This window comes from Triturus cristatus, chromosome 5_2, assembly GCF_964204655.1.
Source record: "Triturus cristatus chromosome 5_2, aTriCri1.1, whole genome shotgun sequence".
NCBI classification, from domain to species: Eukaryota; Metazoa; Chordata; class Amphibia; order Caudata; family Salamandridae; genus Triturus; species Triturus cristatus.
In genome coordinates, this window is record NC_140588.1 from 337424324 (window position 1) to 337439880 (window position 15557).

General features: G+C 46.0%; 1 protein-coding gene across 1 annotated transcript in view; it reads right to left on the minus strand.

Moving 5' to 3' along the window:
* NOL7 (nucleolar protein 7) overlaps positions 1-15557 on the minus strand; it is a 158266-nt gene that overhangs the window by 95973 nt on the left and 46736 nt on the right. Inside the window, exon 5 of the mRNA XM_085607105.1 lies at positions 12068-12146. Coding sequence (XP_085463231.1) covers positions 12068-12146 — 79 coding nt within the window. The remainder of the gene's footprint in view (positions 1-12067; positions 12147-15557) is intronic.

Genomic DNA, 15557 nt, shown 5'->3' on the forward strand with positions numbered 1-15557 from the left:
ATTATGATGGCGGGGGGGTACCGTGGCGGACGGGAAGACCGTCCACCGCTTTACCTGACCGGTTGACGGACCGGGCGGAAAAGGGTTGAATATGGCGGTGGTGTCTGCTAGACACCGCCATCCATATTACGATGGGAGCGGGAAGCAGCCTTTCCGTGGCGGCAACGAGGCATGCGGATTTCGCCATTGGGGGCCCGTTGCAGGCCCCCAGGATGTTGGGGGGTCCCTATGGTACCCCCCTGCATTGGCACAGACAAAGTGGCAGGCACCGCGCGGTGCCTGTCACCTTGTGCATGCCAATGCACGACGTGCATCCCCGGCATTGTGGCAGGCGGTGCTGAGAGCACCGCCCGCCACAATGCCGGGAATAGAGGATGCCACCGCCACCGTGGCGGTGGCATCCTGATTGCCGGTGCAGGACCACCGCACCACTGGCGGCCGGTCCCAGCACTGCTCGGGTGGCGGGAGGACGAAAGTCCGCACGCCATCCTAATAGGCCCCTATGTATTGTAAGCAGCTTTGAGTTATTAGACAGAATCATCTCAGCATGACAGATTCTACAAAACATAGAAGACTTATGAACATGTGTTTTCTTGCTTCTGAAGATGGGCTATCTGTAAACATTTCACCACATTATGGTAGTATAATTTTTAGCACCTTCAAACCGTGGTTATTTTAAGGTAATAGGTTCTTTTTTTTACAAATGTTGTATTGAGTGTTACAGGCTCGCCCCACTGCTTTACGCAGTGAAAAAAATGGATAATAACTTGATGTTATTAGCATTTTATTTGTTCCAGCTGCTGCATCTTGGTGGGGAGAGGGGGGCGGATCTGCTCTGCTTTCAGAGCAGGGGGAGGAGTGGTGGGCACTATGCATTACAGCCTGGGTGGAGAACATGACCAGGGCCCCATTCCCAGGCCGAGCATCGAACCACAGTGCTCAGACCAATCACCACGTAGCATTGTACCGTTGTGATTGGCTATGGGGAGTCCAGGTGCTTCCTGCTTGCAGTGAAGAAGCCAGGAAAAGAACGGAGGAGAGGCGGCCGCCGGCAGGTGCGTGATTTTCCTTCCCCCTTACTTGCCCACTGCAGCTTCCAGGGAGCAGTCGCCACTGGAGTGTACACTGTTTTTTGTAGATACTTTTTAATACTCTATGGTGAATTTTTCATGAGCGTTTTATTGCCTGCAAATAGTGTGGTACATAGTAAACTCTCTCCATAGATTAAACACGGTTTACAGTACCCATTATTCTACTCATATCAACTTAATTTCTCACTGTAGGTTCGGTGACTGTGAGGGGTCTGATAAAGATAAAAGCTGTCTGTAGTAGACCGTTATTTTTAGAACAGACGTTGAGTGTTTTGAGGAATTTGGCTTTCTCTCAACAGTTGTATATATATTGAACACCGTGTGCAATGAGAGTTTCCCAGATATCAGTGGTTAATTGTTAATGTGAACTAGGCTACCCGTGAAATGTGTGGTATAGGGTCTGTGTTGCACATAACATATGCCTGCTACACCCAAGGGAGTTGTATCAGTGATGGCATTAATGGTACTTAACCTTTATTTTTTTCAGTGAATATGTAGTTTTTTTTTTAACATAAAATAATAGTTTATTAACGTATGTAAAGCCAATCCTTCTGCCACGCACGGCCAGGCCCTGCGAAAAAAAAAACACAAGCTGCCAACCCCATGCTGCACATCACCTTGGACCATTCACAGCAGGGGATTGGCAACAGGGCCTGACCGCAGGCCAACCCACACAGAGGAAGCCAACATCATGCTGCGCATGGCCTATCGTTGCAAAGGATTGCTGGATGGTTAACTTGCAGCCAGGCCCTGCGTCCAACTCCCTGCAGGCAGCCAACCCCGCGTAGGGCTTTTGGTGGTAAGTGGCCTCCCTGAGCCTAATTAGGACCTGGGAACTTCAACCCCCAGATCCAAATAGAATATAAAAAAGGAGAGGAGCCCACTTGGCTCCCTCCAGAGCCTTCTCAGACCTCAGGGACCCCATCCCCAGGTCCATCTATTTTGAATAGGTGGGTGCCCCGGGGCACCAACCATGAAAACATTTGGGGGAGCCCCACTGTCCCCAGGCGGCTCCCTGCATGCTGCAAAAGCTGGCATCGATCCCACCAAAGGGAGCAGATAGTTCTGCTGTTCCTTCCAGGCAAGAGCAATAGGTTGTTGCTTCCCAGCCTTCATCAGTTCAAGCAGAATAACAGATCACAAGTCTGCTCCCAGCTGGTGGGACCATTTTTAAAGCTCATGACTGCTGGGAGCAGACGTTGTGTTTGCTCCCCTTTGGCAGCAGATTTGAAAATTCTCCCGCCAGATTGGAGCAAACACATTTTCCTACCTGCGGCAGCAGGGAAACTCCTGTGTCAGGGGTTGGGTTCCCTGGGACACAGCAAGTGAGCTGGACCCAAGGGATGGAGTCTCCATGGCCATTAAAGGCTCAGGGAGGGAGAGCAGAGGGGGCACGTGCGGCCCCTCTGCTTATGTAAATAATGATGGCCCTAGGGTCCTCAGGCCCTTTTTAGGTCTCGCTGACGAGATTGAATGTTTTGGGGTATTTTCAGTAACGGGCGTTAAGCCCCACCCCTCTTTTCCATTGGCCAGCGTCACCGTTTATGCTAAACGGTGGCCAGTCAGTGGAAAAGAGTTGGTAGTGACGTTTTTGTTCAGCTTTTTGAGCCGTCTCATTAGGACGGACTCGTCTGTCTACCGTGCGTCGCGAAAGGTTTCTTATCTTTATGGGGCCAAACACATGGCCCCATAAAGATAAGAAATCTTTTTAGCAGGCGAGGCCGTCCAAGTGGGACGGCAGAAAAAGCCAAACGAAAACGTCATGGCGAGCGCTTGTTAAACTCTCTGTGTAGTGTCACTTTAAGCTATTGTTTAAATCTTGAAGCCAGTCGCGGGTGATTACACTAACCCCCCCGTCCCGTCATGATGGGAGGCTGGGAATTTAGGTAAAATTAGGATTACACATGTGCGCAATTAAAACAGAACAACAGATGTGAAGCATTGGCCTCTATTTCTTGCACATCTGTCTCTTGCAGACAAATATGCTGCGGAAGGACTTGTTTTTAGAGTGACTGCCTCTGTTCGCCTTGCAACAATCCTTCTAGGCTTCTATGCGCTCCATTAACATAAGGATTTCCGTTAATCTGTTTGAACATCTCTGAGCTGGCATTTGAGGGTACACGCAGCTGTAGACCTGTATGTAGAGGCTTTGGCATGTAGAGAGGGTCCCCTGCCATGACAGGTTCACTGGCGGGAAGGAGTGCTGAGGAGAACACAAATGCAACGTGGAGATTACCTCACGGAGAGCGGCGGTGAATGGCGGTCGCATCCCCTTTGATAGAACTCACTCTCTGTGCTGCCTGCATAGCATCACCCGGTCTAAAATAAACTGCTACCATAACTCTTTCTTTCAGACTTTCGCGGGCTTTCAAGTCTTTAATCTTTGAAGTGTGGAGAGTGCGCGCGCTCGTGATCCTCATAGGATGCAGTCCTAGTCCGTTTTTTCAATAATGATTGTGTGCGACATATTCTCTCCTTGGCCGAGCCCAGCGCTCGTGTCTGCTGCGGTACTTTGGGGTCTGTTTCTTATTGTTCGTCTCTGCCCTCACTCTGTTGATCAAAGCATACTACTGGCGGGCTCGTGATCACTTTTAACAATGATGGTTTGCTAGTTACTCTTTTTTCAATCTTTTTTCCGCTATTATCACTGTGCCTTTTTAGCACCACCAGGGCTTTAATGAAAAAACTGGAGGGGGAGACTCTCAAAAGGGGCGTGGTCAATGTAATTAAGGGCGTGGCCTAAAACACGCAAGCTAAAAATCCATACTTAGCATAGTGTGCCGCCCGACTTGTATTTTGCTATTTCTGTTTTTGCATCCAGATATATAATAGAAGAATTAACATTGTACCGACAACAAGTCAGGACTATTGGCTTTGTAAATGGTTGTTAGTTGCATAAGATAAATAAGCAGCAGCTTTGGCTCGTATATAATAATGAAAAGCTTCGACTTAAAGCCCTGGTGACACCACGACAATATTGTTGCTCCTGAGTTTCAAAAAGAGAAGGGAAATCCAGAGAGAAAATGACTCTCTTTAAAGGCTTTCTATTCCCCTAAAACGCTCACCTGGCATGACGTCATGCCGGCCCGTAACTTCTCCACTAGTGAGAAGTGCGCAGTGTGAGCACTGCACATCGATGTGCCTGCTGTCACTGCAGTCTGGAAACAAGCATTTGCAATGCAATAGGTCTCGCATTCGCAAGAGTTTGAGTTATTGGCATTGTAAATGACAATCACTTATTTTTGTGTTTTCAAAACCTGGAAGAGGTGTGTAAACACGCACTTTAAACTTATAGTGAAAGAGGTGCAGTTACTGGCAGCATTGCTTCACCTAAGCAACGACTATATGTACAAAATGTGTGTTTACGCACCTCTTGCAGGTTTGCAAAGCACATATATAAAAGGCATTGTCATTTACAATGCCAATAGTTCAAATTTTCGCAAATGCGAGACCTATTGCATTGCAAATGCTTGTTAAGACTTGAGGACGGGGACGCGACACCAGTCTCCCCTTAAAAAATGCTTTGGGGACAGGGAATGGGGTCACCAGGGCCAAAAATGGCTTTGGGAGGAGGGACGCACATCCCCTCAAAAATAATTTGGGCCACAGGAGATGGAGTCCCCGGAGCCGAATGCCCCTTCCCAAAATATACCCAACCCCATACATACATATATTACCTACTGGCAATAGGATCCACATGACCAGAACCGGAGGGAGCCCATTATTTTACTTTGCCGCCAAGACCTGGAACACCCTGCTCCCTCCACCTCAGGCAATCCTCGTCGCTGACCCAATTAAAAAATGACCTCAAGACCTGGCTCTTCGAATGATCCTCCACCCAATGCCCCCCGGCTCCTCCTCCCAGCACCTTGAGACCCTCACGGGTGAGAAGCTGCAGTTTATAAGCCCCCGATTGATTGATTGCCAATAGATAGTTACAGTTAGGACCCAAGTTTTCATAGGAAAAGCGTTTTTTGATTTGCTTATAACTTTGGCACGCTAGACGATCCTTCCGAAATTAAAAAACAAAAATCTCCTTTTTATTTCAGCTGCTGTGTTGAAAGATTTGGGGTGATCAGTCAAGTGTGGGGGGGTCCAAAAAAAAAAAAAGGGGTATCCCACAATGTATTTGCCCCATGCGATGGGGATTTTTCATGTTTTGAACACAACTACAACCTGAACCGCTGAACAGAATGACACCAAATCTGGCAGAAAGCCAAGATGCTGGTGAAGAAAGCATGTTTTTTTTGTGTTTCGGTGTAAATCCGTTCAGTAGATTCAGAGATATTTAAGTTTAAAAAATATAGATATCTGGGGAAATTTGATTGGCTGACAATACTTCAACCAGAAGTGTTGGCAGCCAACTTGGGACTCTGTTTGAAGCAGAGTCCCACAAAAAAAGTTGAAAATAAATAAAAGGGGCAGGGAAAAGAGGGTAGGGAAGGGTAGGAATACCCTGAACCCGCCCCCCCCCCAGAAATGGGGGGGGGGGGGGGGAGGGGAGGGGAGTCTAACTGTGAGTTTAAAGGATTTTATTTTTTTACATTTTGCCCCAAATTTGCGGGTGGAAACGTGGATCCATGGCAAAATAAAAAAAAATAAAAGAAGACGTGCATGCTTCAGCGCTTCTTTTATTAGGAGCCCCCAGGTGGGGCAAATCCCATGGGCAGTGTTTCATAATAATGTGGGGGTGCCCATGCGGCCCCCCACACACTAGGGACCGCCACTTCCCCAGGGCAAACATGAGTAAAGTGATGCCGGGGGCCTGACTGCCCCCCCCTCAAACACGGAGGGGGGGGGGGGGGACCACCACCTCCCCGGGGCCATTGATTAAAATTAGTGCGGGGGAGGCCCGGATGGCCTCCCCCGCAGCCTTTGGGACCGCCACCTTCCCATGTAATGGGGGCCTCGAGAACCATCCGTCCCAGGGACCACCACATTCCCGGGGCTCCTTAATATATATATATATATATATATATATATATATATTTATATTATCTACTGGCGGTCCCCAGTAGATAGTTATAGTTAGGACCGTGTTTCCATAGGAAATCTGAAAATTCTATTTTGAATAACTTTGGCGCCGGTTGACGAATCCTCGCAAAATTTTCAAAACTAATGGGGTCGCTCCGCTCAGCTCCTACCCTGAATGTCTCGGGGTGATTCGTCAAGGGGGGCCGAGAAAAAAGGGGGGTCCCAAAACGCGTTTTCCCCATGCATTTTTTCATAGGACCTTTAGTCGAAGGTACAGCCCGAACGGCTGAACAGAATTACTTGAAATTTGGCAGAGAGGTAGTCCTCAGGTCAGGGAAGTGCCTTTTGCAGGTCTGGTGTCAATCTGTTCATTATTTCCTGAGAAAATAGCATTTAAAAGCATATAAATATCTATACACGCACATCACCATTCTTTAGCCCACTCTGCCACCCCAGTTCCCTCTTGGTTTTTATAACGCTGGGGGCACACAAGAAAGCAAGGAGAACAAGATACAGAAACAATTCTTATATATCCGGTGGTTTGTCGCTGAAATACCAGGCTTTGTTTACCAGGCGTCGGTCTCTGTGGGTTTATTGGGGGTTCCATGGCTGCTTCGAACTGGATTTCAGTGTGAGATGTAAGTGGATACTAGGATTACCATAGTACACTTCCCACACACACCCGCAGCACTTGAAGTTCACGTTTAATGAGGCCTTTGACTTTCATCTTCTTGAAAGTGCCTAAAGTGGGGAGGTTTGGCTTGGGAACTTTTATCCCATTGGTAAGGGTGTGGCCTGGGGTCCTTCCCGCCCACTATCTCATTCCAGCCATAATTGTGGCACCTCCAGGCAGCCACTTCAGAACCCTACTGGACCTGTGGAACAGTCAGAAGAGAACTGAAGCAGTTGCGTGTGACAAGAGAGGAGCCCTGAAGGACTGGACCTGCTCTCTCTTGCACCCAGGACAACAACGTGGACTCAGAGGGTCATAAGGCCAACCTCCCGATCAAGCTACAGGGATTTTAGGAAAAGTGCCAACTGACCAATGGCAACTAGACCCTGCTGTTGGCCTCTACCCTGCATGATATGAATCTCGAAGAGCCCCCCCCTAAGGTCCTAGGGAGCTTTAGAATTGTGGTGTACCAGGACTTAAAGGACTAAAGCCAAAAGGAAATATCTTTGACCAGGTGAACGTTGTTTGTGTATTCGACCTGCGCTCGACACAGCGATTTGCGTAAAATTGCATTTAGTCAAGGTCTACTCTGGGCATGGACTATTATTGCCACATTATGCTTCTTAGCTATTCCTACTTAAAACTTTCAAAATTCAATCTCCGGTGCACCTTATTGAATATTTGTCACTTTAGTTTCTTATTTTTGCTCTATTTATTTAATTCGGTTTCGGATTGTTTTGCGTTCGGTTTTTGGTACTGCATACATACTTTATACATTGCCTTCAGTTAAGCATGTCTGCTGTGTGCCATAGCTACCAGGGGGTTGAGCTCAGTTAATTTAGTGACTTTGAGCGTTGACTCTGGAAAGGGTTGAGATTATTCCTACACTCCTCATAACTTCCTTGGACACTGGCATAATAAATAACTTATTTCAGTTAACAGCGACAGAAAGGCGACTATAGATCCTTATATTAGTTGCAAAGATTCAGTGATTTAAGTGGGTTAGATTTTGTGTATTGACAACTACAACATCAGAACACCAAATTGTTTTGTATTTCTTTAATTGATGGTTGGTGGCTCATATGTCTATCTTTACTTACGATTATAACCAAAGGGATGCAAACAACATTAAGTAGCAGGAAATTGAGGGTGCCGCTACCTACTGCCTTTGAACTCAGTTGAAGTTTTCCAACGAGTTGTCAGGGAAGCGGTTCAACTACTGCACATATATTTGAAAAACTTACCCGAAAGATTCCATTATCCAATAGACCACTTCACATTTTGTTTCCCACGCCTCCCAACCTTTTGCCAAATTAAATTAAGCTTCCCCCAGAACAGACAGCGTATTAATTCCATTCGGTGATCCCTCACTTAGCTCTCATGTTTGCACATACAGTCCTAACAAGACCCCAAAGGACACTTAGTCTGTACCATCAGAACAGAGCTCCCAGCTAACATTTGTTATTTCCTCACAACTTATTTGCAAACAGTTCTCCTCTTTCGCAGGTTGTTTACAGAGTACTCCTGTATTCTTCCATCAACATTCCATCAACATTCTATAAGCTTTCACATCTTCTTAGCCCCCTTTACTTAAACCTTACAGCTTTTTCATATCTTCTCCTTCATTCTGGCCTTCGTGACCATCCTGTATTCGAGTAGACAATCTTAACACTACATTAAAAACATATTTTCCCTTTGATACTAGTTTACTCCCTTCCACTTTAACATTCGTTCACCAGAACAACTGTTCATCCCTTTTATAGATTTGTTATACTTTCTTCAATTGTTCTCTCGTCATTTTTCACAGCTTCTTTGCGCTATATTAACATCAAATATACTCCTTTACTGCTCCTCATTGACTTACTCGGTTCTGATTTTTCTCCACCTTTTGCAGCATCATTTCCTTCCTAGTTTCAACCTTTCTTCATATTCAGTAACTCCACCTTAAGAGTGTAGAACTCTCTCAAGCTGCGCAGCGGCACCACTGCTCTTTACAATCTTGCCCCGGTGCTTGTATGAAGTGTTAAAAAACAACCCGCGATGAGCGAATACAGATTGGAACTAACATTTTAGCCCATCTTCACCCAATCGCTTCGAAAAGGCAGACAAATTGACAGAGCATTAAGGAACACATCAATGGTCCCTTCGAAATAGACATCACAAGACTGTAAGACTTGACAAGGGAAACTAACGTGAATTAAAAATAAAAAAGGAGCTGCAACCTACCACAGTGAATAAACTCATGCAACTGAGCTGGACCAATGTTAATTGGAGCCGTGCACTATACACTGCGTGGTCTGCCCCTTAGAAACTAATGTTAGGTCAGTTCATTCTCACACTGTGCTCAAAATGAATTAAGAGAGTAATCAACTGATGGAGGTTAGGAGACTATCAGGTTTCTAGAAGTGGACCCTAACTGAAATCAGTAAACTTGGGGATGTTTGGGGTCAGACGGAACTTAAATCTTTTTAAACCTTCAGAGTAGAGTATCAAATGGCAGAAAGGGAGCGTTTAAATGCCTGCAGTTAAGATGTGCACGAGCTGCTGTATACCTAAAGATACATGTATTCAAGATAACAGTCCTCTAGAAGATAGGGTACTGACGGAGCCCCTCTCAAAGAAGGCGATATAGATCATCTCCAAAAACACATAACTAACAATAAAATAGATAACCTTGAGCGTCGGAGGATGAAAAGGGTGCAAAATGTGGAGAAGGAGAGGCGATACATGCACCTATGGAAGCGGCAATTAAAGGTGGCTGTAGACTAACCCATTAAAAATCCTTCATAGATGCTACAATATCCAGGTGCTACTGAGAAAGATTGAGCAGATACTCTCAGACCTCAGGAACGGACTCAGGAGTTGGGGGAACACGGGGATCATTTATGGACGCTATCTGACAGCGTCCTAAACTCACCGATATTAGGAATAACAAACAAACTGTCTGACAAGGATGACTGGAGTTAATTTTGAAGCAAAAGAAAAGTTATGTATACTGGTGTCATGAGGGTGATGAGACCAGTCCCAATACCCAAAACGGTTTTGTAATCTTGGTTTGTTGATAGCAAGACAAAGCCTTGCACCATTGTGGGGGGCAGGCTCACTCTGAACACTAGACAATTGTAAGAACACCAATTTTAGTGGTGTGCCACACTATTTTATATGAAACTATAAAGTGTCCACAAAGATCTATTTTATCGAGATAAAGATCTTGGAAGAAACTTGTAGGGCCTTTTTGAGTACTATCTTGGAGATTTGATATCTATGAACCTTTGCACACTTGGAATGGATTAATGTCATATTCTTTAGATAATCTTTTTTAATAAATAACTATTATAAGAGAGCAGGTAAAATTCTGATTTAAATTCAACATGACATGTGATTAATACCCCACCCACAAATACTCTTAAATTCTTTGGGTCGATTACATAGTGATCATTCCATAACAAGACAGTCACTTATAAAGGTTAACCAAGCAGTAACAACTTACTGTACCAGACCTAGAATTATACTACACAGCAGCGCAGCTTCACTGATTGGCATGATGGCTGAGAGAAAAGAGGAGATTGGCCCCTTGGGTGATGCCCTGAATGAGGGAGCCCTGATGGTGCTCATGCTGGGTGGAAAGATAAGTGCTCTTGACTCCACAAAGATGCTCACAATCGCAATGAGGTGCTGGAAGTGGATAGTGCACAGAACTGAGGATAGATCTCTTTATGTCCCGGCGCTCCCACTCCTAGAGGGGGCTATTTTTTTTACCCAACAAATGGTTCGGAAGCTTAGATTTTCACTACGGAAGACTTGTGAATGGCACGTTGTGCAGCTTTGAAGGCATGACGACCGAGTAACACTTACCTTTGTCCCAGTTCCTTATGTATGGAGCCCAAAGGTTAGAGGCATATTGGGGAGGGCCAGACAGAACCGTAGGTACATGATGCTTTACAAACTCCACTCACGTGTGGGAGAGGAAGGAAATTGGTGACCTGGTTATATAAAACTATTCTTGCCATGGCAATGGCGGCCATAGATTGGGACAAGGCACAATGGGAGGGCAGGCTGCGGCGTGAAGTCACGTTTAGGGAATGGACTATGGTTTTGCAGCATAAACGTAGGGTCTCTAGAAACACTAGGTTTGAATATACCCAGGTCAACTACTTGCATGCCACATACCTCACACCATACTGATTGAATGTAATAATGAGTACTGTGGGTAAATCATGCCCTTGCTGCTCCCTGGTGGATGCAGGATTCCTGAATGCCCAATGATCACTGTGTACTGGTAGCAAGTAGCCCATGGCCTGGGACAGATCGCACACAGCCCACACCTTGAAACATTAAAAGTCTGTCTGCTGGGTCTGTACTGCAGATCCCCAGCTACCAAAGTGAGCTCCACATTCATTAACGTGGAACCCACATTGGCTACATAGGAAATTGCTATGCACTGGCGCTCGCCTGATGACCCACTGCATAGTAGGTGGAAGGAGGAGCTCTCGAGCTAGGCGGGGGAGAGGAGGTAGCTTTGAGACAGGAAGAGCAAAGAGGATTTGCCATCAACGTATACAGCAGCGGACTGGACATCTCCCATTGCTATTTTGCAAGGAAAGGAGGGAGAGACATCTGGACCACAGTCCCCAGCGGAGAACACGGAGCAGTCTGGATGACGACAAAGTAAATCTGGCCGTCACTCACTTGTGGCGGAGACTGATGGCTGGGGCAGGTAAACTACACAAATGTTCTTGATGAGTGAATATGTTTGATTGAAAGGGAGAAATGTGGCTGGGCACAAATGGTTCAAAGGTTGGTTCCGTTATGTTATCGTTTTATCTACCAAACTTCTGCGATATATATTGCAACACAGGCATATGTTAAGTGATTTAAGCAATGACGCAATGCGTGGTGAGCAAAGTATCCGCTTTAAAAACGATGCAACATGGAAATAGGCAATGTGAATGCCAGTTCTGTGGAGGGAAGGGAGTAGGGGCTACACTGCTTAATTTTCTCGGGATAAGTTTTCACCTCCTTATGTTACTCCGTTTTTTTGCTCAAGAACAAAGAGCGCCTCACAAGCATAAGGTGAATTATGCTGATAACACTTGTAACAGCTTTCCTAAATGTAATAGGAATATATTAATGACAAGGTCTTAACTACGAATTGAGATGCTGATCTACAATTGTGTGTATAATGAAAATACTAATAAAAAAAAATTAAAACATTTTTTTTAAAAAAAAGTTAAACCTAAGAACGATGCAAAACAATAAATGTGCTAGTTGTTGAAGAAAATATCAATAAAGAGATTTTTTTTTAAACAAGCAGTAACAACTTTAGTACCGGTCATCAGTTGTCTCTTCTTCACTCCCTTCATCCTCGGAGTTGTCCCTTTGAGCTTCAGCGGCCTCTTCATCTTTGCCTGTAACACAATAAATAAAGATTTTTAATATTCCTCAATAACACACACAGAAAATCGAGGACAGCAAGTAATACGGTTTTGTTTTATTTGTTGTATAGCAGGATTGGAAAGACAACAAAATATTGTGACATGAAATGCCAAATAGAATTGAGTAATTGAGAATTGGAGCTGGGCTGCAAGCACGACACTTATTTCCACGCAGAGGTGGCAGACACTAAATATTTGATGGCTCTGCCAAGCAGATGAAAAGTTCCTACCACAGACCCAGGCACCAGTGAGCAGAGAGGGGCATAGCAGAGAAATTTAGAATTTTGATTGAAGTGGGTTGACACTCTAATAGTAGGCAAAACTCACAGATGAGGAACGCTCTGCCCGGGGAGGGTGAAGTAGGTGTGTGCAGCCATGAGTGACAACAACTCTTCTGGTTGGGTCTGAGGCACAACAGTAATACTCAACATGGCTAAATAATCCACATTTGAGATGAAGAGGATCTTGGGAGATCCCATCATTAATTTTAAACCTTCAACTATATCACATAAATAAAATACAAATCTACCCTAACATATAGGTTAATGCTTAAAATACTTATGAAAAGCTTTTGAATAAGACTTGTAGAGACTTCACTTTTGTCTCTCATAGGAAGAGCACAGGTTTGAGGAAATGTCAGCCAGGTGTAATTCATAGTGATAAAGACTATGATGTCTATCCTGAGCATTACAGGGAGACATGGTGAACTTTTATTCATGCATCGATTGAAGAACCGAAGAATTAATGGGTAAGGAGCTGTATTTGATGATGGACTACCCCTTTTACATGTCTGGAAAGATTAATGCACGGCCAAATTGGTGGGGATGCAAGGCACAGACCCCCACTATAGGAAACCCCGTCTGCATTCACACCATCCCATTATAAGCGACAAGTAGTGAAGTCAAACAAACACAGTTTTACAAAATAAGAGAGGTCTCCAGAACAGATTATTTAAAATTCAGTTTATTGGCATTTTATATCACTTAGTCACACCTGTGTCCATAAAGAGGCATAATGAGAACATAATTTCTACATCAAATGTTTTTTTTCAGTTCCTCTATAAAGATGGCCCTGTCATTAGGCTGCTGTAGGCAGGAAACTGGGACTCTAGAGCCATAAAAGCATAACGCTTGGTGGTAATCATCCATAAACACTACTTAATATTTAAATGGGTAGCATCCAATTCTATTAATCAAACAGGTGTAGGGCCCTCAATATCAGGGCCACACAACTTCTCTACAATCATATATATCTCAACACTGGAAGCCACTCCAACAGAAAGTCACCCTTATCTTTCAGTCAATCTATCAGGGAATTGTAAGCATTCTACTCACCCGTGAGGGTCTCAAGGCGCTGAGGGGAAGTCCGCAGATCTGTTTAGCTGAAGAGCCAGATCTTGAGGGTCTTCCTGAAGGTGTTCAGGGAGGGGGCGCGTCTGATGTCTGCTGGTAGCTCGTTCCAGGACTTGGCTGCAATGTGAGTGAAGAATTTTCCGCCTGCTCTGGCCCTGTGGATGCGCAGGGTTTCGGCCAGTGCGAGGTTGGAAGATCGGATGTTTCTTTTGGGTACGTGGTAGTTGATTCTGTCGTTGAGGTATTTGGGTCCATTGTTTTGTAGGCATTTGTAGGCGTGAGTGAGGATTTTGAAAGGGACTCTGTTCTCCACAGGGAGACTTCGTAGGTGTGGACTTATGTGTTCGTGCCGGGGGATGCCGAGGACCAGCCTGGCGGCGGTGTTCTGTATTGTCTGGAGTTTGCGGAGTAGGGACTTGTTGATGCCGGCGTAGAGTGCGATCCATAGTCCAGTCTGCTGGTGATGAGTGCGTGGGTAGGTGTCTTGCTTGACTCGGGGGGGTGGGGGGGATCCACTTGAAGAACTTGCGGAGGATGCGGAGGGTGTTGAAGCAGCTGGAGGGGACGGCGTTGACCTGTCGGTTCATGGTGAGTGATGTGTCTAGTACGATGCCGAGGTTCTTGGCATGGTCGGAGGGGGTAGGTGGGCTTCCGAGGGCGGTCGGCCACCAGGTGCTGTCCCATGCAGAAGGGGTAATACCGAGGACGAGGACTTCTGTCTTCTCGGCGTTGAGCTTCAGGCAGCTGTTGGTCATCCAGACTGCGACGTCTTGCATTCCTTTCTGGAAGTTGAGTTTGGCAGTGGTGGGGTCTTTGGTGAGGGAGAGGATGAGCTGGGTGTCCTCAGCGTAGGATATGATGTTGAGGTTGTGTACTCGGACGATGGCTGCGAGGGGGGCCATGTAGATGTTGAAGAGGGTGGGGCTCAGGGATGAACCCTCTGGGACTCCACAGGTGATTTTCGTGGGGTCGGAGAGGAAGGGTGGGAGAATGATCCTTTGGCTTCTTCCGGTGAGGAATGATCGGATCCAGTCCAGGGCTGTTGCTTGTATGCTTGCGTCGTGTAGTCTGGCGACTTGTGTGCGGTGGGAGACTGTGTTGAATGCCGCTGATAGGTTGAGTAGGATGAGGGCTGCGGAGTGGCCTTGGTACAGGAGGGTGCGGATGTCATCTGTGGCAGCGAGTAGGGTGGTCTCTGTGCTGTGGTTGCTTCGGAATCCAGATTGGGACGGGTCGAGGACGGCGTTCTCTTCAATGAATAGTGTCAGTTTCCTGTTGACTTGTTTTCTCAGCAACTTTGGCTGCGAAGGGGAGGAGTGAGATAAGCCGATATTCTCGTGGTCGGTGAGGTCAGCTGTGGGCTTCTTGAGCAGAGGTTGGACTTCTGCGCGCTTCCAGTCGTCTGGGAAGGTGCCTGTTTTGAAGGTGGTGTTGATGGTTTAGTGTAGTTCGGGTGCGATGGCAGCTGCGGCTCTGTGGCTCTGTGGTATCTGTGAGGGGGCAGGGGTTGGTGGGGGCCCCCCCGAGTAGATGCTTTTCATGGTCGAGGCAGTGTCTTCGGCCGTGATCGTGTCCAGTTGGAGATGGTGGGCTGGCTGGTGTCCCTGGGGGGTGGGGGCCGTCTAAGGCACCTGATGGATGGTCGATGAAGTGGTCAGTAGCTGTTGGAACAACCTTTTAACCACCATCACTTCTTTAAAAGTTTTGATTACATAAATTAAGTACAAGAGGATTAAATTGTTTCCAAGCTCAGTCAATGACGGTCTTCGCCACTACCAATAGCTGGAACATTAGTATCCGTTTAGAGTTTTGCAGGTCCTCTAAATTTTCCGGGCTCGTACCTCATATGAACATTTCAAGAACCTGTGGGACTGAATAAGCCCTGAAGAAATCCTTCCAAAAGATAGTCTGATAGGGACAATAACTATATCGATCTATATCCAAATAACAGCATATCCAAATAACAGCATATCTATCCTGCACTCAGCCCCATCTCCATAGTCCATCACTGGTGCAATCACTAAGGGTTTAG